Source organism: Pocillopora damicornis, chromosome 3, assembly GCF_964200805.1.
Source record: "Pocillopora damicornis chromosome 3, jaPocDami1.2, whole genome shotgun sequence".
Classification (NCBI taxonomy): Eukaryota; Metazoa; Cnidaria; class Anthozoa; order Scleractinia; family Pocilloporidae; genus Pocillopora; species Pocillopora damicornis.
In genome coordinates, this window is record NC_142672.1 from 5,108,900 (window position 1) to 5,133,810 (window position 24,911).

Genomic DNA, 24,911 nt, shown 5'->3' on the forward strand with positions numbered 1-24,911 from the left:
GCGGCCACCAAGCCCCGGAAGAGGGAACAGCAATAATCCAAAGATGTCCTCTCGACTTTTAAGAAAGCTGCAAGGTGAAAATGAACTTGAAATATCGCATGGGGATGAAGAGGATGAAGATTATTTTAACCTTGCAGCTCCAGTCAAGTCAAAAAAGAGAGGAAAACCTGTTGTAAATCCTTTTGATTTGGTGAGTGCTACATGCATTTAATGCATCAGTTGATTTAGAAACAACGCAACGACTTTGTTTATATCTCTTTTAAGCGTTATAGATAATTTGAATGATAAATTTCGTTACTTTGTTGTTTTTTCCTTTACTTGAGGCCTATCCAATTTATTCTTGAGCTTGTCAAATCTATCCATTTATTTCAATTTGTTTGTTAGATGATTCTTGCAAATTGGTCAGCGGTTCAAAAATTTCTTAATTCATACATTCATTATGAATAAGTTGAAAATAACTGCATCAAAAATAGCAGAAATAGCATGCCAGGAGCTTCCATTCCACATCAACTGACAAATGATTAACTTATTAGACTTACATGTTCAGAGTTAGAAGGGGAATAAAGTGATGAAAATTAACCCTTCATTAACATGTTACTTAACCTTATAATATCCATGCATTATCCTAAAACAGGTAATGAGAGAACTCAACTCCCAAGATTTGATTGTTAATTCTCCCCTCCATCTGCTAGACATTTCCTTGTACATGTACTGTAGTGGAGAGAATTTGTTTAGGTCAAAATAACAACTTTTATCAGATAAGTTTCAGTATTCTCATTACTGGTTTGCAGGATAAGCTATGGATGTTAAAGGGAGAAGTTGCATATCAATCACTTCTGGGAGTTAAAAGGGTTGAGTTAAAGATTTTGAACCTATTATAGTTATTGTAGTTTTTCTGAAGGATATTAGTAATTTACATTTTGTGAACTACTTAAACCTCTGGTGCAAAATCCAGGATTCTTAGGTGGGGTTTCTGTGTACATGATTCCTAACAATACTAAGTTTATTGCGTACTACTGCATAATCCTTGAAATTACACTTTATTATTGCTTCCCTGTCAGTTAAATGTTGAGGATGAGCAATCTGATGAAGACTCTGAGGATGATCAAGAAGATGAAAGTTTAACAGAGACTTTGGAACATAATGTAAATGAAGAGAAACCCAGCCCTGTGGAAATAGCTGAGAAACAGCTTCCTAAAAAGAAAAGGAAGAAAAAAAAGAAGAAAGGAAAAGGAGAAACAGAAAATGGAAAAGTTGTGAATGTAAGTGGATTCTGAAATTACAAATGAACTACTAGAATAAATGTGTTTAAAAAATCATTGATAAAATCAAGAATTGAATTTTCTTTGGACCATTCTCCTCCCTTCTCCCTCCCCCCTCTCCCCCTGTGTGGGCCTGTAGTGGTGCTTTTTTTGTGTGGCAAGAGAGCTTGTATTCCCAAATGACTGTGTATACTACACTGGCATGGGTCCAAATAGCTAATACATAGGGATCAACTTATCTCCAGGTGGCATCAGTAATTTATGCCCTTTGGCAAGACACTCTACCCTTACAGTGCCTCTCTCCAACCAGGAGTGTAAATGGATAATGGTGGCTATCAGGATAAACTATTAACAAAAGTGACAGGGGGGCTACACAGGAAAAAGAGGGGGAGGGGGTGGGGAGAAGCACTTTGGCTCCCAAATCCAAGTGTACATTAGGCTTGATTAAGATTTTAACCTCAAGATCAAATTGGAACTAAGGTATGAAGATATGACAAGGTAGATGTTGGAGATTTTAAGTGGAATCCAACATGAAATAATTTGAAACTAAGTTAATTTGCTTTTTAGTTTTTGCCATTTTAATTTTTGTACCTAAGAGTCATTGTGATTTGACTGCAACATATGAAAATACAAATTTAACCTCTGGAAGTTTAAAATAATTTCAAGCTTCACTTTTGGCATTAAAATAGTCATCTGGGCTAGTTTTTTTTCTTTTTTTTGAAACATTATTACTCTGTTAAAAGGGAGGTAAACTGCTGTATAATGACCAAAATTACAATGACAGTGAATCAGAAAATAAGTTAACAGAAGAAAAACTTGATGTGACTGTTATTCATTAAAATTCTTTTACATGTGGTTTCTCATCACAGAAAAGAGACAGCGCTGATGGAGCTATCACCAAAGTGAACAACCAACCAAAACCTGAAGATAAAAAGTCTGGTAAAAAAAAATAACTATACAGAGTGCGTGTGGGTAAATGTCCCATGTTTGGGATAATTTAGTGGGTTGTTTCCATCAGTTGGTGTGTTGTATTATCTTCACTTACTTCAGGGATATAATTTACATCTGATCTGGGTGATTTGTTTGATGCTTAGTTTGAAAAGTCCTTCAGAGTAATAAAATAAAGAGAATGATACATCAGCACATGTACATGTAGATCTGCATGGCATTTCTCTGTGTTTGCTGCACTCACTCATGAGATGTGGAGTGGAGCACAAGAGGGGAAATTCCATATCTACAAGTAAGCGTGTATCATTTTGTTTATTATATAAACACCATATGCTTTTACTAACAAGGAAATTGGACAAATGACTTTGGTTTGAGAGTTGTAAACAGTTACCATTTGTTCATCAACCTGAAAGAGTGATAAGAAAAGCAAGTGATTTGTCAGCACCTGATTGGTGATATAAAAAAAAATCATAATTTTGCACATACAGTTGTGGCTTTTCTCAGGGCTGGAAATCCTTGTAAAATACCACACTTTAGGCTATAAAATTGTGTTCTTTCATTACTCTTAGCAAAAAGGCAAAACATATGCTGTAGGTTTAAATCTAATTTTTTAGTCCAATTTATCAATATATTTAACCTGTGCTCATTTTTTAATCCTTTTCAAGCAATGTGGTGTAATTTTATAAATTTTTCCTCTAACCAGGTCCAGTAACAACCTTTGGAGAGAGCACCTCAAAAGTTCTGGATACAAAAGCTGTATTAAATGTAGAACACAGGTAAGGATACTGGAACTATCTTTCTTGTTGTGAGAAGCACAACCAATCAGAAGACTTCCAGAAATTTACATTTTTTACCTGAAAGTTTAGGTATAGAGTAAGTACCAAAAATTGGCCTTTTTTTTCCTCTGCTGGTGATTGTCTTAAGTACTTCACCTGTAGCGAAAATTGTAGTCTCAGTAACATTGGTTTGAAAGCTTTATTTCCCTTTGTTCTAGGATTTATATTTATATCATTTATTTAATAGTAATGGCTATTTGCATACAAAAAAGTCATGAAGTGCCCCCCTCCAAAAAAAACATATATATCTATATATATTTATATAATGATAATAATAATATCTATAATATAATATTAAAGGATAGAGAACAAGTTAAGTTTTCCTACTCTTCATGGTGACCAAAATGATTGCAGTTTGAAGTGCTGCAAGCCTCCCTTGGTACAAGTTATGATGCAATGCTGTTTTTACCCTGATTTCTCGCCACTTTTTCTTGTAACTAGAAACTTAAATGCTGAGAATGAGATGAAAAGGAGATTTGGATCTCACATTGTCAGAGCAGAACAAAGGTAAGATTGATAAGTGACAATGAGAGTGATCACTACCCCAGTAATTAGACAGTAATAAAAATAAAGCCTGTTTTTTCCAGGCTTTATTTTAACTACTGCTAATGATGATTTTTTTTAAAAATAACATGTGAAGATCAGGAATTAGTTTTTTTATTACGTTTATTTTGAAATCACTGGTGATCCATGTAATCTGATTGACTCCCATTGGTGTGTTTATTCATAATTTATTCATAAATTTTGGTCTGAAATCATAGCTGTGATTTCAAATCAAACTACTAGTGCTGGTCACTCACTTGATTTTGAAATCTTGCATATAATTTCAGACAAAATTGCACTCCACTCAGTTCAATTATCATTGCTAATCAATAATTTTTTTGCAGGCAGAGAAAAGCACATCAGCGAGTTTATCATCGTTCCACAAGGTGAATTTATATGATATCTGTTATACATTTACAGGATACATTCCTTCACTTTGTGTTTTTCTTTTTGTGCAATTTATCTTTAGAATCTCTTGTAAAGATTTTTTTCACTTGATCATTTGAAACTTTCTGCAGTAGATAAGAAATAGCAGTTTTTACAGAAGTATTACAGTCTAAAGACAAATCTAACCTAAACAATTTTCAAGGGTATCTCCTACCTTCTTAATTCAGATCTAGACTATTGTCATTCTCAATGTTGTACCCCTTTTTAGAGTCTTTATTTGGTGACCTGAAACCCTAAATTGATTGCCAAAAAGAGACATTTTGTATAATTACCTAAATATTTAGCTCCTTTAAACATTGGACTTCTGTTAAGTACCAAGGAAACCAAATTAGTCATGATACATGATATGGAGGGCTGCCCACTTTTCTCATTATGTGCATGGATGGTCTCGGTGAGTGTGTAGGAAAGGTCGTGTTGTGGCATTTAAGTTGTCATAAGTAGCCTTGGTGTGAGAAGAGTGTCAAATCATGCTTTCTTAGGTGGTAACGCTTTGAATTTGGTTTTAAATAGTTCATAAGTACTGTAAGAAGTTATGTTTTTATTCCAACAGGCTGGTTACGGTGAAGTCGACATGGCCACCCATAAAAGCAACTGGTAAAAATTGAATTGTTAAATACATAGATGTTTCTTCATATTTCATGTCATGACCACTCTTATCTTTTGAATCTATTTGTTTTATATAATAAATAATTAGAAAAAGATTTTTAATGATGACGTCATCTATACGTCTGTCCTCCAATAGATCATAAGTGAGAACCAATCAGAATGTGTGCATAACTGAGCTTATTATATAATGTTTGATAATTTTGCTTTCACAGGAGTGAGCATGAAGCTTCTGTATACAAGACATGGGTAAGGTGCCCATTGATCACTTAGGACTGCTTTTTGAAAGGTTGGGTTGCTTGACCCAATTATATTACACTGACCTTTCACAATTCAGTTATTAACCCTTTACATCCTAAAAGTGATAAGTATCTAATTTCTCCTTGCTGTATCAGCCCTGAACCACTCATTAGGGTCATGAGAATAAAGAAAATGATCACCAACTAAAGAAGCTCTTGATTGTTAAATGAATTCTCCTTGTCAGCACCTCAGAAATATATAGAAAACAGTATGGAGAAAATGCATACTGATGTTAGTGTGTAAGTAACATTAGGTCAATTGGTGGAAGCTATTTGTATTGCACAAATGTTTCTTTTTGATATTTCTTCCTCTGTACATTTATAGCTACTGCTACTTTGCATTTGAACACTCTCCATCTTATCAAGAGGTCCAGTTCTTATTTCTGGAGGCAGTGGAATCATTACATCCCAATAACATTTCTGTAAGTAAATTATTGTCACAGCTTTTAAACAAAGACAAAGTGTTCTTAAGCCATGAATCCAATTCATATTTCTGGAGGCAGTAGGGTCATTACATCCAAACCACATCTCTTTATGTGAGTTATTCTATTGCACCAATAAACAATTGTAATCTCTGCTCTTAAGCCAAATGGCCCATCCAGCAATATCTTATTCTGGTTTCTGTAGCATGAGGGATTATTACGGATTATTACAAAGGTTATTATAAAGATTATGACCAGGGTTATTACCACTCCCCCTGAATGGGCTACTAGTTCACCAAACCCCCCCCCCCCCACCCACCCACCTTACTCCAGTATCAATTGTCATGTTTCCCTGACATTTCCTCGAGAGAACTTTTAAACTCTTGTTTGTAAAAAGAGTGAAGTAATTTTGTCCAAGAACACAACACAATAATGTGGCCAGGGGCAGAAGCTGAACCCCTCAGAAGCTCAGATTCTTCTGCACCAGCCAGTAGGCCAATGCATCTCCTGCACAGCTTCAAATTAACCTTTTCACTCCCAATAGTGACCAAGACAGAATTTCTCCTTAAAATATCAATACGATCTCAAGTGAACAACTGATAAGAATATAGAAAAATATAAATTAGTGGATTATCATTTGATTGAACGAATACTAAATTCTCCAAACCAAAACTATAAGCAGTGTTTGGCAGGTAGTAGGGAGAATTACTAAAGAGATCATGGGAGTGAAAGGGTTAAGCAAAATTATTTTTCAGTAATCTAGATGATGTCTGTGTCTTTATGTTTCAGGCCATTTTAAACACTCATCCATATCATATTGATTCTCTGCTGCAACTCAGTGAGATCTGCAAGATGGGAGAAGATTACCAGATGGCTGCAGAGCTGATAGGTGACTGGACAATCTTTGCTATCGGTGCCATTGTGATTTTCTCTTTTGGTTGAATTCCTATGTTGTCACTAATCATGAGCAGATTATTTTTAGGTTTGCAGCCAAAAAAAAGAAAAGTTGCTGGATTGTTACATTGTCATTACTTTGACCAACATGAAGTTATTTCCTTGCTTATCAATAAAGGGCAAAATTACCGAGCACTGATTGGTTGAGAGAGAGGGCATTTTTTCTTAATCGAGGGCATTTTTAGTAATCAAGAGAGGGCATGATTACCTGTTGATGATTGGCTAATCCGTTGCATAGCAACCGTTCATTATCTTGAAATTTGTTAAAAATAGACTGCGCGCGTGATTTTCCTTCATATAAATTTTGCCCTTTATTGATAAACAAGTAATCCCATGAGACCTCATACTATTAAGGATTAATTGCACTTGAGTTTTCAAAATTTTGGAAAATTTTGAAAACTCTCGTGCAATTAATCCTTAATAGTACTTGGCCTCATGTGATTACATTTTCTAATACTCAGCAGTTGTTTTGTCAATTGGCTTGCCAAATGATTGATTGATTTCCCATAGAAAAAGAGTGAAAACATTTTTGTTCACAATTTGTGTAATTTGTTCAGGTGATAAAAAGGACAGCTTATTTCCTACACTAATTTTTATTGCTTTTTTTTTAACAAATCAAAGATATTATTTCTTGTAGTGCTGCAGCTACTGCTAAGGAACAAGTAATAACTATTTTTCTTTAACTCCAACTTATTTCAGAAAGAGCACTATACTGTCTTGAAAGAAGTTTCCATACCTTGTTCAGTCTCACTAATGGGTGGTCAAGACTTGAGTACAGAAGAGCAGAAAACAGGTAAAGAGGAAAAAACTTTGTCTCACCAAGGTTAACATAAGTTTAGTGAAAATGTGCTCTTCAGCAATTCACAATCAAGATTTTAATCTTGTTTCTTGATATCTTTAACCTTACCTTTCTTTGTGTAATATGAGCATTCAAAAAGTTGTAACCTTCTTAGCTGGTTAAAGTTGTGTTCACTTTTTTTCTGTCTTTCTGCAGATCATTCTTCATAGCTTTATTTCGCCAGATCATCTTTGTGGGCCAAAAAGGTACCTAGTATACAGAATGCTCATACTTTTGCCTCATGTATTTTTCCTCCAGTGGTTTGTTATATCACATTTAATGGAGTTCAGCTCAGCTTGACTACTTTGGGCAATGATATATATCACACAATGGCAACAACAAGATTGTGATAGATTCCTTATAACTGTCTTTACTTTTAACATTTGAGAAAAACTGTGGCTGTTGTAATTTTTTTATGATTAATGTAATTGGTTAATTGAATTTTAGGATGCTACAGGACATCGCTGGAGTTATGCAAGCTCTTGCTAAGGTGAGATTATTTTCAAATTTAATTCAATGTTTAGTTACTTTTTTTCGATTTTGGGTTATTACATTTTTCTCTGTTATTAAAGGTTTGTCTGGTATTTTGACTCCTGTCACTCTTAAAATCATCTTTACATTCTTGTTAGAAGGAGGAGAGGAAATTAGACTTAGAACATGGTGAAAAACAGACCCAAAGAGAAGACTTTATTAATTTTTATATTTTGAAGTAACTTCAAAGTTACTTCATGATTAGCATATTGTCTTTCTGAACAACCTGGCTGGTTGGCAGGACTTATACATTGAGACAACTGTAAACCCTCTACACCCTGACATCAGTATGCATATCCTCTTTACTGTTGTCTAAACATTCCCAAAGGCACTGACAAGGAGAATTTGTCGAATGATCTAAAGCTTTCTTAGTGGTGATCATTTCCCTTATTCTCATGACCTTAATGTTTGATTCAGGAGTGATATTGTAAGGAGAAATTATTGCTAATCACTCTAAGGGGTTGAAGGGTTAATACAATGTTTAATTTTCCTTTTAGTCTAGACCCAGATGAAGATCCCCTTGGTGTTCTCCTTATGATCGATTTCTATGCATTACAGTCAGAGCAATTTAGCTTCCTCATACGATTGTTTGAAGAGTGGGAGGTAAACAGTGTACAATGAAAATCTTAAAGGGATGCCCATATTGTGTGATCATATGGGTTGGAATAGTCAAAGAGCTATTTGTCAGTGGAGTGTTTTAATCTGAGTTGACAGGAACCAGAATTATGACACTCTACTCACTGCAACCTTCACTTGACTCTGATAAAGACTTTGGGAAGGTTGTGGAAACTTCAGTCAGTATAACCGATAACAGTCCTTCACAGGGCTATCCTCTAGCTTTGAAGACTGACCTTTTAGGAAGTTTATAAATGAACTTTTTTTTTCCATTACTGTGAAGCACCATGGAATATTTTTATACGAGTAGTGCGCTTCACAATTACTCCATCATTATTATTTTTATTATTTTTAACGAACGACCAGACAGCATAATCAACTGAATGAAAGGGGTACGTTTCTAAAGAAACTGTCGTGCTGTGTCAGTGGGAAGATAATTTAGTTTCATCAACTAAGTTGATATTGTAAATTGGCCACATTAGAGAGTTTGTAAAGCTTATGTTTTGAGCGTTAGTCCTTCGTCAGAGCGAATGAAAGATCAACTGTTCCTCCCAGACCTCCTGCATTCAAACCATTTACTATATTCTTCCTTTCGCTTCTGTACTCATCAGGAACACATAAATGTTATTGTTGACAACTACTTTTATTCCTTCGTCGTGAATTTATTTGGGTTAAATTATGCTCTTTTTTTTTCAAACTTTTCAGCCTCACAGAAACTTATCCCAGTTACCAAACTTTGCTTTTTCTGTGGCTCTTGCATATTTCCAATTCAATAGAAAGCATGGCGAGACCAAGAGAGCAGATGAACTGGTAGGCTGTTGTTTCTTTTCTACATTCTGTGCAAAATAGTATTTTGGGTTACCAAGCAGTTGTTTGATCGTCAAAAACTAAGTATGAATTTTACCAAACAATTCTACCAAGTAGATATTTAGTGGTTATACCAGTCGAAACTCTAATTTTTGTTAATCATCACAGCTGTTGAAAGAGCACTTTTCTATGGTCATTGAAACAGTCCCTGCTTCGTCTCACTTTCACTTTCATTACTGCCAGCAATGTTTGGCAGAGGTCTTATCAAAAGACCAAAGTAGATGGAAAACTGTTTGATGCTCGTTTATAACTTTTTCAATTTATTTTTTTGTGAAAAGAGACCGCTAATTTTAAGGGGCTTTTGTTTAGTCAACGTGCAACAGGACTTTCTTTTCCCATAACCATCCCTCTCCAGCACTGGAAAAACTGTGTTCTCTCTTCCCCCCCTTCCTCCCCCCCCCCCCCCCCACCTTCCCTAGCACCACTTTCAAACTTCAGTCTAATTACATCTAGTACTACCAATATTTCTACGATGTTAGTTACTCTGTTGGATAGAAGATAGAAAAGAAATCGGATCGCATAGAGACCCAAAAGTTTCATTCTTTATTTTAATTGTGCAACGATGTACTATTATTTCAGCTCCAGGCGGCATTGATTATGTTCCCAATGGTATGTGTCACTGCTGTCTGTTTTATCAGTTTTATCATAAATCTATTGGGTTTGTTTTTGACGAGCACTAAATTTAAATCAGAATTATGACAATTCCAAATTTAAAGGAGTATGCTCCGTAACCCTCTCTATAACATTTACTTGACAATTAAAAAAATTTCCACTATACAGTGTAAACACTCAGGTTATGGCCATGATCATTTCTGCTTTAAGAATGGTAACAAAACGAAGGAGAAAGTTCTTTCGTGATAGTATTGAAAACCGTAGCACCTAGATTGTTTACTGACAAGGGTTGTCGAGCAGATTTATGCTAACTTACAGGAGCCATGCAATGGTATTTTGAGCCGTTTTTTTTCCTCACCCTATAGAAACACCTTCAACTAGTTAAAACCTTTGAATCACAAGCCCTGTAGGATAGAAAACCCGACCCAGGTATCATTTTCCGAGGAGGTACAGGATAGGCTAAACACAGGCCGCGAAAATTTTTTAAGATGGACAGTAGCTTGAGACCCTTCGAGGCAAAAATCAAAGTCATGACAACATTGAAAAGTCAAAAGGAATAGTCACTTTGCGATTTTACTGTTGGCGTTTTCTTTGTTTTCATTCTTATCATGTTTTTACTGACCGTAATATTTTGTTAGGTTTTATCTCCTCTCATGGATAAGTGTAATGTTGCATTGGACTCAAGCCTCATTCAGCATCGATTTTTCTCCCCTGTCAAAGCAAACAGGTATTTCCTTTGTATTCTTTAACCTTCTCACTTCCAAGATCTCACTAGGAATTCTCCTTACTGTCTGCTGTACATTACTTAGGGTTCTTATTTCCGACCGGACCTCGATTCTCAATCCTTTCTAGATATCCTGTCATTGTCTGTTATTTACACACACGAAAACTACAAGTAGCCTTCGTCACTTCCGTCACTAAGATTGAAAATATCCTAAGAGGAAGGAAATTCAGCGTAAAAATATGCCAAGAAGAGATATAGTGGACTTTTTTCAGAAAGGAAGTGCTTCTTTTATGTATTACACTATGCACAGTTGGTTTATTTTTGAATATTTGGTTTATTTTGTCTGTAGTGAGCCCCTCGCTTTAAAGCAGTTGGAGGCTCTGTATGTTGGTAGGACTTACCATGCGTGGAAAGAACCTGAGGTAGGAAACACAACTGCAACACCAATTTGATACGCTCCTTATAAGATGAGACAACGGCCAAAGTCAAATGCTCTTTACGTCGGCGCTCGCAGTCAACTAGTCGAGCTGATATGTTGTAGTATCAGGATTGTTATTTACTTTGCGCTGTACTCGTGATATTTCACTTGTCAACAACTTTTGATGGTTGACATGAAAATAGGTGGGTTGTTGACCGCATGGTCGTGTTGTTCGATTCACGACCAAGATGAACTAGTTTGTACGACCAAAATCCTGACATAGTTTCATAGATTTGCTGATAGCCTAACAATTTTTTGTTTTCTTCGTTTTCTTTCATTTAGCATGAGTTAAGTTGCTTAAACTTCCTCAGAAAAATCTCGCATCAAAATAACCTGGTTCGTGCCCTGTCATAAAAAACTTCTTTTAAGCAAAGGAAAAGGGGCGAAACTTCCAAGAACCCTCAATATTGTTAGACCAAGGGGATAAGTTTCTAAAGGAACTGTGGTGCTGCGTCGGCGGGGCGTTTAACAAGATATTCTGGTTTAATCAGCAGAGTTGATAATGTAAATTGGCCACCGTAAAGAGTTTCTAAAGCTGACATATTGAGAGTTAGTTTTTCGTCAGAATCAGTTAATACCCAGTAGAGAAAAATACATATTTTAGCTAATGAAGTAATATGTGCCATTTCAGGTGATCGACTGGCTCGTCTTAAATACTAGAAAAGTTGTAGAAAGAGTAGAGGCTGGAGATGCTTTGGTGGAAGAGTGCAAACAAAAGTAAGTTTTGTCTTGTGTATACTTTTTGTTCTGACTAAATCGGGTTGAGTCCAAATCTTGTGCAAAGGTATTTCTCTGTGCAGTGAATGTAGAGCAATTTTCGATCTAGTGTCGAAAGTAATTCTGGACTGCTTTGGTTTTGCTATACCTCGCTCTTTGATTGGTCCAGAAAACTCGCGCCACTCTCTCAACCAATCAGATGCAAAACTAAAACAAGTCACGATTTGGTCACTCGCGTTTTCCCGCGCTTTAAACAGTTCGGTTGGTTTTACTTTGAGTTCTCATTGGCTCTCAAAGATATTTTCCTCTCTTCTGATTGGCCGTTATTATTACTTTGATTTTGGTTTTAAGACACCATCGAAAAGCGCTCGAAATGATTGATTAGTAATTGTGAGTTAAATAATTTTACGTGTCATTTATACGTGACTTTATTTTTATTACTTACAAAATAATGGTTGTTTTTGTTGCTACACCTTTTAACTAGATATTGTTACTTCGATTTTGGTTTGACAACAGACTTAACGTAGACCTCTCTCATCACTTAACCCTTTAATTCCCAAGATCTGATTGTCAATTCTCCCCTCTAGCTGCTACACATTTTCCTTGTAAATCGGTTACGAGAATTTGGTGTTCGATCAAGGTAATATTTTTTACCTGATGAGTTTTAGTATTCTCACTACCTGTTTTCAGAATGATGTACGGATATTATCGGCAGAAGTTACATTTCAATCACTTCTGGGAGTTAAAGGGTTAAATTTTGTAAACATTCTATAAAGCCAAAATCAGAACCACTTGTTGAATGTTAGGTTCAACTGAGCAGATATTAAGACCCAGCGTTGCGATTTCAGTAATTAGTATATACTTAAACAGTGGATAGCGTTGAAGGCACGCTATAATTAGCTACTAAAACGCCGAATATACTTTTCTATTCACCTCTTGGAAACTCGCACAGGATTTGCCCCCGAAATATTGTAATCGTTGCAGAAATAATTAGTTAAAATCATTTTTTTGGCTTTATTATCTCACTGTTTTAGTATATATTAAAGCAGCTATTAACTTTCGTTATTGATTTTCAGACGACAAGTGCGTTATAAAGGAACGCCCCGAAATATTTACCGGCACTTAGTCATGTCTGGTGAGTGAACTTTCCTAACCTAGAAGCAATTAGCACTTTGTTGTCAAAAATGATCCTGAATTGTCTTGGTTTTGCTTAGCTTTGCCTCTCGATTGGTCAATGAAGATCGTACCGCCCTCTCAAACATTAAAATGGAAAAATAACATCTTTCGCGTTTTCCGCCGTTTGAGGCAGCTGGTTTGTTACTTTTTATTTCTCAGTGACTCTGTCCTATTTTCCTTTTCTCTAATTGGCCGTGTTAGCTATGGTTTTGAGTTTATAACCATCAATCGAAAATCGCACGAAGAGTCTTGAGTCATGAGTTCATAGCAAAGTGACTAAACTGTCCTTGCCTCGACAATCCTCGCATCCGTCATCACGATTGCACTGTTTTACTACTTAAATGAAACGTTGGAAAGTAACTCGTGTGGAAGTTAATTTGCAAACAATTTGGTGTAATCTTATTGATATTCATATTGTGTATTTGAAATTTTGGAATTTTTTTACCTGTGACGTGACGTTACTGAAGACACCCGAGCCAAGAGAAGTGGCACCCGCGCCCGTCGAATCACTCCGGTTATAACTAAGCCCTCCACCCCTGCTTCCTGCTAATTCTTCTTATTTCATTATCGACTATTTTTAAAGGAACCGTCCAGAAGGGGGGTTTTGGATGCGCTGCATTGCATTTCAGCATATTTTATTATTACTTTAGCGAGGCGGAAGAGGGCGAAGAGTGTTATTCTTTTCGCATAGGACATCGTCAATAGGGGGCTCGTTGAATTGGCCGATTCCGTGGTAATTGTGTGTGGAACTGCGTGGGCTTGTTCGACTTTAAGAGCTTCCTAAGATAAGCCGATGGCTTCGTTTATTGTTAAAATTTTTGTTTTTCTGCAATAGATATCAAAGATGCTGCTGTGTCACTTCCCATGGTGAGATGTTTTTAACCGTTTACACTCTAACATCAGCATGTATTTTCTCCATACTGAACTCTGTATATTTCCTATGGTACTGACAAAGAGAATTTGTTAGACAATCAAGAGCTTCTTAAGTTGGTGATCATTTCCTTTATTCTCATGACCTCGATGTTTGTTTTAGGGGTGATACTGATAGGGGAAAATAGTTACTAATCAAAGTGGTTCTTCCACCTTTCTTAGTTATGCATGTGTAACATCAACTTAGTCTCAATAGTCCCGAGCTCCTTCTGACAAACTTCTGATTATCAATATTAAAGGGATTTAAAGTCTGAAATTGTTAAATTGCTGTTTCAACTAATCAAAGCACGTTATATCGTTGTTTATTATGCATTTTTACCATCTCGCCTCAGGATTTGGCGAATGTTCCCCTTGTGTCGTATGATCCCCTGCCTCCTCGTGATTCAGTGACAGGATATTCAAGGCCACCGAGGTAGCGTTTCACCTTTTTATGATCAGAAGAATTTGTGTATCAATTTACCCAACTGTCTTTGCGATTTCCTCTATTTTTCACTTCTTTCCCGTTAATGCATGTTAGCTTTGTGACAGAAGAGTAGTAAAAACTAAATTGTTGATTCTGGACATGGACCGCAATCAGCGATCGTCTCTTTCCTTATTTTATTGTAAGAATGTATCAGACTAGAGCGAAGCTGATACAGAATTTCTTTGAACCCAGCCAAGCGTGGTTTTACTCAGTTGACATTTTTTATTTTTGTCAGCCATCGTTCTCAAAATTGATGATATCGTTTTTACGCACGTGAATGTTTGAATGCATTGATATTGTTAGCGTCATGGATTATGCGCGCACAGTCGTGACCGTAAAGTGTGCAAAAACGAGATCATCAATTTTGAGAAAGATGGCTGACAATAACTCAAGGATAAAAAATAGTTTAGCATGTTGAAAGACAGCCTAAATGATTTTTTTTGGCTGTTTCATTTTCTCATAAAAAGACAAATAAATTAAATGCTAGAATTAACATCATAACTTGTGACAATTTTACAACAACCATTGAGCTTCCCATATTGAAGTTGCAAGGGCCAATTAATTTCTTTTTTTCTTTTTTTTATAGAAGGGTTGAAACTGTTGGAGAAGACTCTGGCCCTCTGTCCATGTTTTTTCGCTCGCTTCTACCTTCGTTCAGTGCTCAGACCCGTAGTGGACCACGCGTGGAAGTGAGGCTTGAGCAGCCTGTAGAGGGAGCAGAAGGTGGACCCAGACCTCTACGGGACACAGAGCTTGTGCGGGGCGTGGAAAACTTGATGGTCGCTATGAGAGAATTACTAAACACCCTAAGCTACCGTGGACAGCCTGAGGAGGCTGGAGGCGAGGAAGGGGAAGATGGTAGAGAAGAGAATCATGCCGAAGATGACTGGGAGGAGGAATGGGATTAAAATTTCAGAATTATTGCTTTTCCCTGATCCTCTGAGTCGGTGAGATCTTCTAAATAGTAGTTTTAGTATACTGGTGACGAATACTGTCGGGCAAGTTGTCAAAAACCCAAGACTGCCTTTGACCATGAGGAGATTCTGCGAGAAACTTAAACGAAAATTTTCTTCATAATATGTCCATAACCTCGCCAATGGCTGCAACCGTAATGAAGGAATAATCAGTCCACGAAAGAAGTTTTGAGACCATTACGTTAAAGAAAGGAAACCATCTTTTCTTGATGAGATGTGGGAATAATATAAGATTCATATCTTAACGGCCATCACGAAATAAAAACGAATGACAAGAAGTGGTTTGTAATCAATACGATCGAGGGGAATATAACTGAATGAAACTCAGTTTTATTGTATAACGTATTTTGTACAGAGGAGGCTAGTAATGGGCCAATCAGCTTTGGACTCAGTCGTAGAGAATCTTTGGTGCCCAATGTTCCGAGGCACCTTTAAAAAAACTACCGCGATTTACGCATACGGAGATTATGAACGCGCGTTATAATTCCGAATATTATTTGCGGAGAAAGTGACCGTATGTGCGATATACAAGTTTGCGTCCAAAATTGTAACTGGCGCATGTGGAAAATGGCAAACGCGGAATTCGAGACTTACTACTCCACCCGCGAACACTTTGTCGGTTGCAGGTGGACTCTGTCATTGGGTCGGTGGTATGCAACATCACAAAAAATGGGAAAAGGTTGTCGATTGATTTATTTAATAAAAACGCGCTTTGGGTAGAGGATTTATATTACAATTAATTGGATTAGATTATCTATGTACTGCTGAAAATGCAAGAGTTTATTTAGACCATATCCAATAGCTCCGGGTTGTAGATACGCCCAACTGTCGTGATGTGTTACCGAGATCCTAGACGTGATGGAAAGTTATGCAAGTATTTGAACTGTCGGATACTACACGCGGATTTGCTCTTCTGAACGTAAGATAAATCGGTACAAGTCAACTCTGCTATATGTCAAATTTGTTATAACATTATCGAACCAGTCGGTTTAACTTATATAGGTATAAATTCTAAATGCTGCAAGAGTATCCATGGATCGATGTATAGCACCAGACATGACAACCTCTTTTTTCACCAGATCGGTGTATGTGAAAACTTACAGAGCGGAGATTCTCTCTTTTTGGGGTTTCAAATCGGATGTGGTTTCTATATCTTATTACTGTACCACATACTGCACAAATGTGCTATGTGTTATGCAAAAATAAAGCGAGGTTTTTTTCTCACTATTGTTGCACAATTTCAGTTCTTACTCTATGTACTATTACCCAATTATTTCCCATAATCAGGTGCAGCAATATTGCTTTTGTTTTCTCTAAAGACCCGGACGGAGAATTATTACAACATTACATTGAACTAGGATCTGAGGGACGATTTCATCCATCGAGCAACCGTCTTTCTGAACTGTGTTCTATTATCTTCATTTTTGTGTAAGATTATTGGATTCTTTCCCAACGGAAACAGATCACCGCCTTAAACGAGGCGAAATTATTTTTCCATATCTATTCACAACAGGCTTTAGTCACGGGTTAAAAAAACCCGTACTTTTCATAGAAATCAATCACAGTTCTAATCGACGATCCGACCCCGAGAATGGTTACATCTATCCCGAAACATAGCAAAAGGATATGAACAACAATTTGACGCAAATGTAACTGCTTGTATCTTAGCTCAAACTACAGGACACACGGGAAGATAGTCTCCAAAAAAAGGCCCCAATGAACTTCCCGAAAATACCACAATAACGTAAAAACTTGGGAGTAACATGGCCACTGCGATCGTCATCGAAACAAGTGTGACTCGCACAATTTACTTTAAGAAGCTTGCTATTTTAGCACTCTGAAGATGTGTGGTTGCGTAAATTGGTTAAATTATGATCCCGCCTATACTCGTCCTATCCTCTATCCCGCTTTTGAAAGCATATCCCGCTCTCGCCTTCCTATTTTCATCTCGCATCCCGCATTTTAAATTTCTCGTATCCCACATCCCGTCCCGCCCCGATTTTAAGCCGCATTCCGCATCCCGCCAAACCCATGTTCGACCCTCTTTGGATAGGTTCCGGGGGAAGTTTGTTTCTAACAGCTTCGAGAGATGCAAATAAAGAAAAAAGTAACTTTGTCACAGCGCTTACATCATAGCTGAAGCGAATGCCTCGGCAAACTTTTCTTTCTTTACCATACTACCCTCTATGGAAGGAAAAATCACTTTTGCGGCACTACTATACATTATGACGGTGAACGAATTGATGGTTCCCACACTGTTCTCAAATAAGAGAGTATCAAAATTCTACTCGTGCCTATTTTCTGCTCCACACCATACGACACTTACTACACTTACTACACTGTTTTGTGATATGCGACAGAGAATACGAACGTTTGAAGCTTTGACAAGAGTGCCGTTTTGGAACATAAGGGAGCGTTTATTTGCACTAGTTGAAATAAAAAGCTATATCGCGTACTTAACATTTCCTACTGTAAAAGGTAGTATGGCATAGACAGCAAAGTTTGGTCGTGTATTAGCATTTGCATATCTCTTAAGCGCTCTAACGAAACTGTGTTTTTCTTTGTTTGCATTTCTTTCCTGCGGTGTAAACACTAATGAAGTTGCCGTCAACAATCTTCCCCCGAGGCCTTCTCGTGTCACTATTTTCTTAGTGGTATGTTTCGGGCTGGCTGTAGCAGTACTTTTTTGCGGGATCGCTTGTGAAACTCTACGAACAGTCAAGCATAGATACAAAAGGAAAGGAGATTAAGTAGAGACATTTTGGACGATAAGCTGATGACATGTTGATATGACAGTAAAGGGGTTTATAAACTGATCGTCGGTCAGTCGACAGATCGGTCGGCTATCGGTCGATGAACGTTTACTAGTCACTCGACAAGTCGTTCCGTCGACCGATACATCGGTAGAGGCTACCTATGGTTTACATGATCGTAATACTGCACGAGAGTTTCAACCGCGGTGAAAGTTTCGACTGTGGTGGAAGATGCGGCTAAACTGGAAAATTTGCAAAACAAAAAAGGGCCCTGAAGGGACTGTTGTATCCTAGAAATAAGTGACAAAGATTGTGGGCGTAAATGCCTAAAGCGTAAAAGCTAAATTAATATGATTGATATGACGAAGAAGTGAGTCGCGTCAGAACTAACCAGCGATCCGGCGAGCTCGACCGTGTAGCAGCGTAAGATTCTGTGTTTTGAACAAATGAGCGCTTCCCCGCAAAAGGAATGTATGATATCAGGTTACATAGATACAAAGCCAATTTTCAGTTAGGAACACATTTAGTGATGAAGAAAGATTTAGTGATATAGAAAAACTAAGTGATCTTTTAGATAATTGTGATTTTTTTTTTTCGCTGCCTTTATTTTTTTCCTTTTATTGAGGACATTGATCTGTCTGTTTTTTCATTCATTAGTTTATCTATTCATTTATTTTTGGGAAAAAATTAAAAATATTGGAAGAGACCCAATCCTTGGCCCGCTCCTTCCTTACAATTGCCCCTGACGTAATTCCATTTGCTTTACATTAATATTCAGATACTGTACACAGCAATTTTTTTTTTACGTCTGTATCATTCATCTTTTTGATCTTTTTGTAGTTTGTCTAGATTTTCTGGCATCTGATCTTAACTGAGGCGTGCTGATGGCAAAATTTATTTCTGAAATGTCGATTAAAATCTGTCAACTGTAGATGTATGTTTTTGCAGAAATGAACTTCATTAGCATAACAGTCGTAAACACAAAACAGCTTAGGGCTTTGTTTGTTGTATGGGGATAATTACCTCATTTCGGCACCGTTTAAAAGCCTTGACGCTGTTTAATTACCCTTCTTGTGTATATTTGCCCTCAAAACCTGTTCCAGTATTCTTTTGGTAGTCTCTTGGGACACAACGTTACGCTAGATCTCCTGGAATGTAGTGTTCAGCTGGTTAATCTTTAAAATCGTTTCACTCGCGAGTCGTGTTCCTTCGTCACGATAGTGACCTCACGGTAACATAATCGCATCACTGCATCACAGCATGAACTAAGATCGTCTGAAGTATTTCACGGATTTCTCAGAAGTTACGTGATCGAGTAGTTAGATCAATCGACTACTAGAGCGGCAGTATTCAAAACAACCTTGTAACGAAGGTAAGTAAACTTATCTATAAGGAATGCGGTTGCCACTATTTGTGTTTGAATGATGGCAATCTTTTCAGGTTATCTGTGTTTTATATGCATAGCGTAATCGATTGTGAACCTTTGAAGTTTTCAAACATGAAGCTTCAAAACCCTGGCGATGTCGAAAATTTAAAATGGAACATACGAAACAGCGCTCAATACGTGAATTTTGCTTTGTTTTCAAAGTGACAAGAGCAAAGAAAGTAATTGTACACTATTACAATGTAGAACGCTTCACTACGCCAGTTGAGAGAAGGTTTTAATTGATATCCTTCTAAATCAGAATTGAAAGGTCAGACACAGATATAAAAACCGAGAATTCATGACAAATAATCCGAATATCGTCGTAATACTTCTTCGTGAGAGAAACCTGAGCACTTAATCCTGATATGTATTCAACGTAATGTTCAATCTTCGACGTAAATCTCGATATAACCAGACTTAAGCAATTGTACTTCTCTTAGCAGGTATGGGTTAAATTCTAACCAAAACAACCATACTTGTTAAAAATAGCTTTCTGCAAGATTGGTATTTAATTTCCAAGGGTAGAAGGACATCTGCCGGTTAATTCGAGAGCAAAACCCGCCTTCCTGAAAAGCCCAAGAGTGCGATTAAGTAAAAACATAAGAACGCATTAGCATTTAAATTACCTATCTTTTTTTCCCATCCGAAAACAGTGCAACATGTCATTAATGAAGGCAAGTCGTAAGATTTGCATGTTGCGTTTGGCCCAAATAATGTTTTTTCACTCTAGCAGACGAGCAGAGGGCTACTGTTACTCAGGCAAATGATTTATATTGTGTACAATTCACATATGTAGCATTTCAGTCGAGAAAATGTATTTACATTGTAAAAAGAAACATGTTTCGATTCGTTTACATGTAAGCCGACTGTCCCAAAAAGTTACAAAAGGCCACTAATTAAAACGATCAATGGTGCAGTTTTGACATTTTGAGAAGCTTAATGTATTTTCTCTGTAAATTTGTTCTCTGTCTCAAATTATTTCAAGAAAAGGAAAACCGTTTGGTACTGTAAAACTCACAAGTCTTAACCAGTCTGACATTATTCGTACTTCAGCCAGGAAAATTATTTTATCCTTAGGCCATAGGAAAGCCTCAAGGATCTTCGTTGTCCTTGTTATTCCCTAGGTACTCTTTCATCAAATTGCCTATTCCTAAGTTACATACAATCTGTTGAGTATCGCCTTTGTTACCTTCGATTGCCTTACACTTACACAAATTACCATATTTATTTTAGTGTTAAATTCAACGAAAACAAATATCAGACGTCGTCTCCTTCTCCATTGTTGCTTTCGCCGACTGAGCTTTTTTCTAAATCACTCAAGGTTAGCACTGTTTTTTCGTCTTTTGTTTTAATTTTTCAGCTGCTTAGGTTTTTCGGCGCAGTATTAACAAGCGACTTTGAAGCCTGTTTCATAGGTGAGGGGACGCGAAGAGCGTGGGTGATAAATCGAAGGGGAAAAACGAGGTACTGTAAATAACAGTAAAGCCTTAGAAGACATGGTAAATAAGCCATTTAATTCGGGAAATGACTCGTAGTCAAGCGGAATGGCTTCTAAAGAATGGCAATTGTAAAGAGTCTTTCAGTTTTTTGTAAGTTCTAACGTACACTTAAAAGAAAACAAAAGGGTAAATTTTCATTTTTCTGCGAAAGTTTAGTAGAATTGGCGATAATCACATGTAGTGTAAGTCTTTAGTAGCAAAAACAACCTAAAATTTTTGTTCCCGAATACATATACAGTCCACTGAGTTGACCAATCACAGTGCGCGTTGTGAGAGATACAATAAACTCTTATCGATCTCGTGCTGTAACCAAAACAACTCTACTAAGTGTGAAATATGTTTTTCTTTTCTTATTTAAAGAGGCTCTTTACTTCAAGAATAGTTTAGAGTTGAAGATGTGTGATGGTCTTACTAGGCTGTTAAAAATGCCAGTCGGAAATGAATGTTAAGCTTACCTTTAGGTCACGAATTAGTGATTATTAAGAGAGAGTTTGAAAATGACTCAATCCCCAAATGTTCATTTCTCAGAAATAAGTTCGTTGATGTGGTCGTACTGATATACTGTCATTTAATTTCTGTGAGGTCTGTTTATATTTTACTTCATCAACCTCACTTGTTTATGTTTGTGAATCGTCGACAATAACCTTTTTTTGGTGTCTTAAAAAAACTGCCATGTGATATTTCATCAGCATCATCTGTAATGAGTAAAAATAACGTAAGCTCTTTAAGGTAGGGTTTTATCTTCGAGTGCTGTTAGAATTAATTCTCGTGTGCGCACTTAAGACTGCTCGTATTTCAGTTTGCGCAAATTCCAAGAGGAGATGGTACTGCTCCGAATACTGGGATGCATTGTTATAAATCAAAAGCACAGAATGTATTCCGTGATGCTTCAAGAGACTTTCTGTTAAATATTTAACGTACAACCGCACTAAAAAAAAATCACGCGTACCACATTAAGTAACCTTCCTTGGAGCGCCATTGATTACTACGATTCTAAACTTGAATCCCCGAAAAGATCATGTCCAACCCCCTCCCCCTTGAGGAAGATCACTAAAAAATGTTCTTAATTCAAAAAGTCATTTACAGTGACTCAAAACCCTCCTCTTCTCTCACAAAATCTCTTACACACTGCGAAAAAGAGGAAGCCAATGTGCTTGAAAGCTAAAGCACACATCCTTAGGATAAATTGCTTTCATAAATCATTCAAAAAAATTTTTTTTTAACTTTTTTCTCGCAGGAGACATGTCTTTTAAATTCAATAAAAAGGCCGTGGTAACTGGCGTGAGCTCAGTAGAAGCAGACAAGTTCCTAGTGTACGCCCAAACAGTGAAGAAAGTCTCATCAGAAAATAGCTGTGCGCTGGACAGGAATATTTTTTGTGTCGACGTTGGGGCGGCGGCATTAAAAAAACAATCGAAAAAGCAACGAAAATGGTTAGAAGAGGAATTGGAAAATGCTAAAATAACTGCTGGGGTCATTATAACGGTGAACGGAAAAGAGAGATACGTCAAGACAGAGGTACGCTATGACAGGATCACCCAGGGCAGTGATGCATTTTTATTTAGAAGCGTCGTAAGGAAGGAGGCTGATATGTAAGGTGTTTTGTAGTTAAGCCTGCAAACTGAATGGTGAAGGCAATCGGTAGTTCTTCGCCCTTATTTCAGTTGTTCGGTTGACTGTGAATTGACTTGGCACTTGTTTTTGGCACACTGGCTCACTGTTATCAAGAACGACAAACTCTCTTAAATTTCAGCACCCTCTTTTCAATTGCAATGTCTCTTTCGCACCTATTTTGTCAGTCGTAGTGTCACACAATATAGGCATCGTTGCGTGACGGGCCATGAAGCGGGCGCGAAGGGGGATATCGTTTAGTTGCTCTATACATAAGTGCACGCCTGTTGCCTGACTTCGGCGCGGTAAAAAAACTCTTATTATGAGATCGTTTAAAAAGATTCGAAAGCCTACAGAAATTGTATTCACGTAACCCTTCTTTTTGTCCTTACTATAGGTGGAGAATATAGATCACCTGAGACTACTCGGTTCTCAAGCTTTCCAGCTATTCTGTCCAGCTTTTGGGTCAGTTTCAGACAACGAGATCTTCAACACATCATATCCAACGGCCTCAATTGACCAGGCGCGCCGTCTGGTGTGTGCAGAACAGCCGGTACCCAATTTACGCTGGGTGCAGTGTAAAAACGTTTCATTAACTTATAATCAAACCAAGGGTATTAAAGAAGCCACCCTTTTGGCTGTTGACATCGTCCATATGGAGCGCGCCGGAAAACTGGTCTCAACTTCGGTTCAACAAACTGTTACCGCTAAGCTTAACTGCAAAACGTTCTTATCAAAAGTGGACCCTAAAAGTCCCGGCCCCTTTAGTTTTAGCCCCGCTCTTGCCTTGGTAAAGATGGTGGACGAGGATGTACCCGCCCCACAACCCCGATCGTGGGCAGAGATTGAAACTCTCCTCGTCCATTAACTAACTGACTTTTTGTTTAAGGGGGGAGGGGGAAAGGCGTACCTGTTGACGTGAATAAGAAAATGGCACAAAAATTGGTGCAGTTTCACTATAAATATCTTAAATATTGTGAAAAGGGCGTCCTTCCAAAATTCCAAATTCCAAGTATTTTGTGCATTTTGACTTAATTTCTTTGATTTACCATCTCAATCTCAAAATGTATCTCACTTTTCCGGTAAATTGAACGTAATTCATTTTATACTTGGTAAACATTTTTAAAACAATGGAGGAAAAGTGTGATTAACTAATCAAATAAAGTGACATAACTTAAATTTTGACCCAAATGTCCCTTTGTTCAAAGAGGATTCCCACCAACATACCAGATTCATTTACGCCGGTGAACCGCTGAGAAAACACGTACAGTGTTCACTTGATGAGTCAAGAAGGCTTGCACACACAAATGTAAATACCTCTTACTAACCGAGTTTGAGGTCCGTTTTGTAAGTTAAGGACCGATTTTTTTTCCGGTCTAATTTATCCCTCAAGAGCGGTGTCGCTTAATGCAGGTTCGAATGTAAGTTTGGGAATTTTGAACGTCGCTGTCTGTAAGCGATACGATTCCGTGTTTTCTTAGCGGCCATAATCCCAGAAAATTCGACAAACGAAAGCTTTCAACCTGACCGAATGGCGCGAAAGGCGAGTGACGTGTCAGCAGCTGATTGGTGATACCAAACACACGTAAACAATTATCGTGATTCTTCACATGTGCTGTTACGGCTTTTCTCAGGGCTGGAAATCCTTGAGAAACACCGTACTTTATTTGATAAACAATGGTTACAAAACTCATTCACTCTAACATTTTGAGGGCTAAAGAATAGAGTAAAAAGGATTCATACAAAAGTGGAAACCAGTCGGACAGAAGACAAAATATTTTCTTTTTATCAACTGAGTTGATAAAACTGACCACCGTAAAGTGTTTGTAAGCTAATGTTCGCTTTGGCAAACTGACACGCGCAGCACCACAATTTCTTTTGAAACTTTCCCCCTTTGACAGAAGGCTAAGCCTGTTAAAAATTCATCTCTAGGAAACAAATTCATTCACAATGTACGTGTATCTTCGTTTAATTGTATAAGGCGACTTGATCACATCTGAATAGGTAGCCGAATTTTCCACAGTCCATTAATACATGTTTTCGTTTCTTGAACGATTCTGTGAGTTGGTTGCGCATGAGGGGACGCAAATCGTCTGTACCTTAAGTATCCTGGAGAGTCCCCTACATTTTCTTAGACTTTTAGTCTAAGAAAATGTATGGGGACTGTAAGGTGTCATAATCCTGTTGCTGCTGATATCGATGTGACAGATAATTGCTTTTGCACTGTTTTCTTTGCCGGCTTATACTTGTCATCAAGTTTCAATAAGACGGCTATCATTTTTCACAAGAATAATGAAGTTTTCGTAAATTGTGAGATCGGATGGGATTAAAATGGGATTAAATCACCTACAGAGCTTGATATGTACTTACAGTGCAGACGATT

At 37.4% G+C, this 24,911-nt stretch overlaps 2 protein-coding genes across 5 annotated transcripts; both read left to right on the forward strand.

Moving 5' to 3' along the window:
* The first annotated feature begins 3 nt into the window (after positions 1-3).
* LOC113665945 (ribosome quality control complex subunit TCF25) lies at positions 4-16,462 on the forward strand. Its single transcript, XM_027181685.2, has 23 exons — positions 4-190; positions 1,062-1,262; positions 2,132-2,201; positions 2,914-2,986; positions 3,488-3,553; positions 3,934-3,975; positions 4,587-4,630; positions 4,855-4,888; positions 5,264-5,360; positions 6,150-6,249; positions 7,014-7,107; positions 7,309-7,358; positions 7,600-7,642; positions 8,181-8,286; positions 9,004-9,108; positions 9,745-9,774; positions 10,416-10,504; positions 10,851-10,923; positions 11,611-11,696; positions 12,773-12,831; positions 13,708-13,739; positions 14,135-14,214; positions 14,852-16,462. Exons 1-23 carry the CDS (start codon positions 44-46, stop codon positions 15,171-15,173), a joined length of 2,043 nt encoding a protein of 680 aa, XP_027037486.2. The 5' UTR covers positions 4-43; the 3' UTR covers positions 15,174-16,462.
* A 2,495-nt stretch (positions 16,463-18,957) lies between these two features.
* LOC113665917 (uncharacterized) lies at positions 18,958-23,707 on the forward strand. 4 transcript variants are annotated; one of them, XM_027181648.2, is made up of 4 exons: positions 18,980-19,364; positions 20,779-20,882; positions 22,155-22,435; positions 22,926-23,707. In XM_027181648.2, the coding sequence occupies exons 3-4, from the start codon at positions 22,160-22,162 to the stop codon at positions 23,394-23,396; spliced, it is 747 nt and encodes a 248-aa protein (XP_027037449.2). In that variant the 5' UTR covers positions 18,980-19,364; positions 20,779-20,882; positions 22,155-22,159; the 3' UTR covers positions 23,397-23,707. The 4 variants fall into 4 exon arrangements, with proteins under 4 accessions (XP_027037450.2, XP_027037449.2, XP_089055942.1 ...); XM_089199816.1 differs by having other exon boundaries at positions 19,225-19,364; positions 20,652-20,882; XM_089199817.1 differs by lacking the exon at positions 20,779-20,882 and adding an exon at positions 20,652-20,739 and having other exon boundaries at positions 19,225-19,364.
* The last annotated feature ends 1,204 nt before the right edge of the window (positions 23,708-24,911 follow it).

Bases quoted from the DNA above. Each gene is read 5' to 3' on its own strand.
- LOC113665945 (XM_027181685.2), top strand. From the start codon at position 44: ATGTCCTCTCGACTTTTAAGAAAGCTGCAAGGTGAAAATGAACTTGAA. The intron at 7,359-7,599 runs GTACCTAGTATA...ATTGAATTTTAG, and splicing joins CATCTTTGTGGGCCAAAAAG to GATGCTACAGGACATCGCTG. The intron at 10,924-11,610 runs GTAGGAAACACA...GTGCCATTTCAG, and splicing joins ATGCGTGGAAAGAACCTGAG to GTGATCGACTGGCTCGTCTT.
- LOC113665917 (XM_027181649.2), top strand. From the start codon at position 22,160: ATGTCTTTTAAATTCAATAAAAAGGCCGTGGTAACTGGCGTGAGCTCA. The intron at 22,436-22,925 runs GTACGCTATGAC...TCCTTACTATAG, and splicing joins AGAGATACGTCAAGACAGAG to GTGGAGAATATAGATCACCT.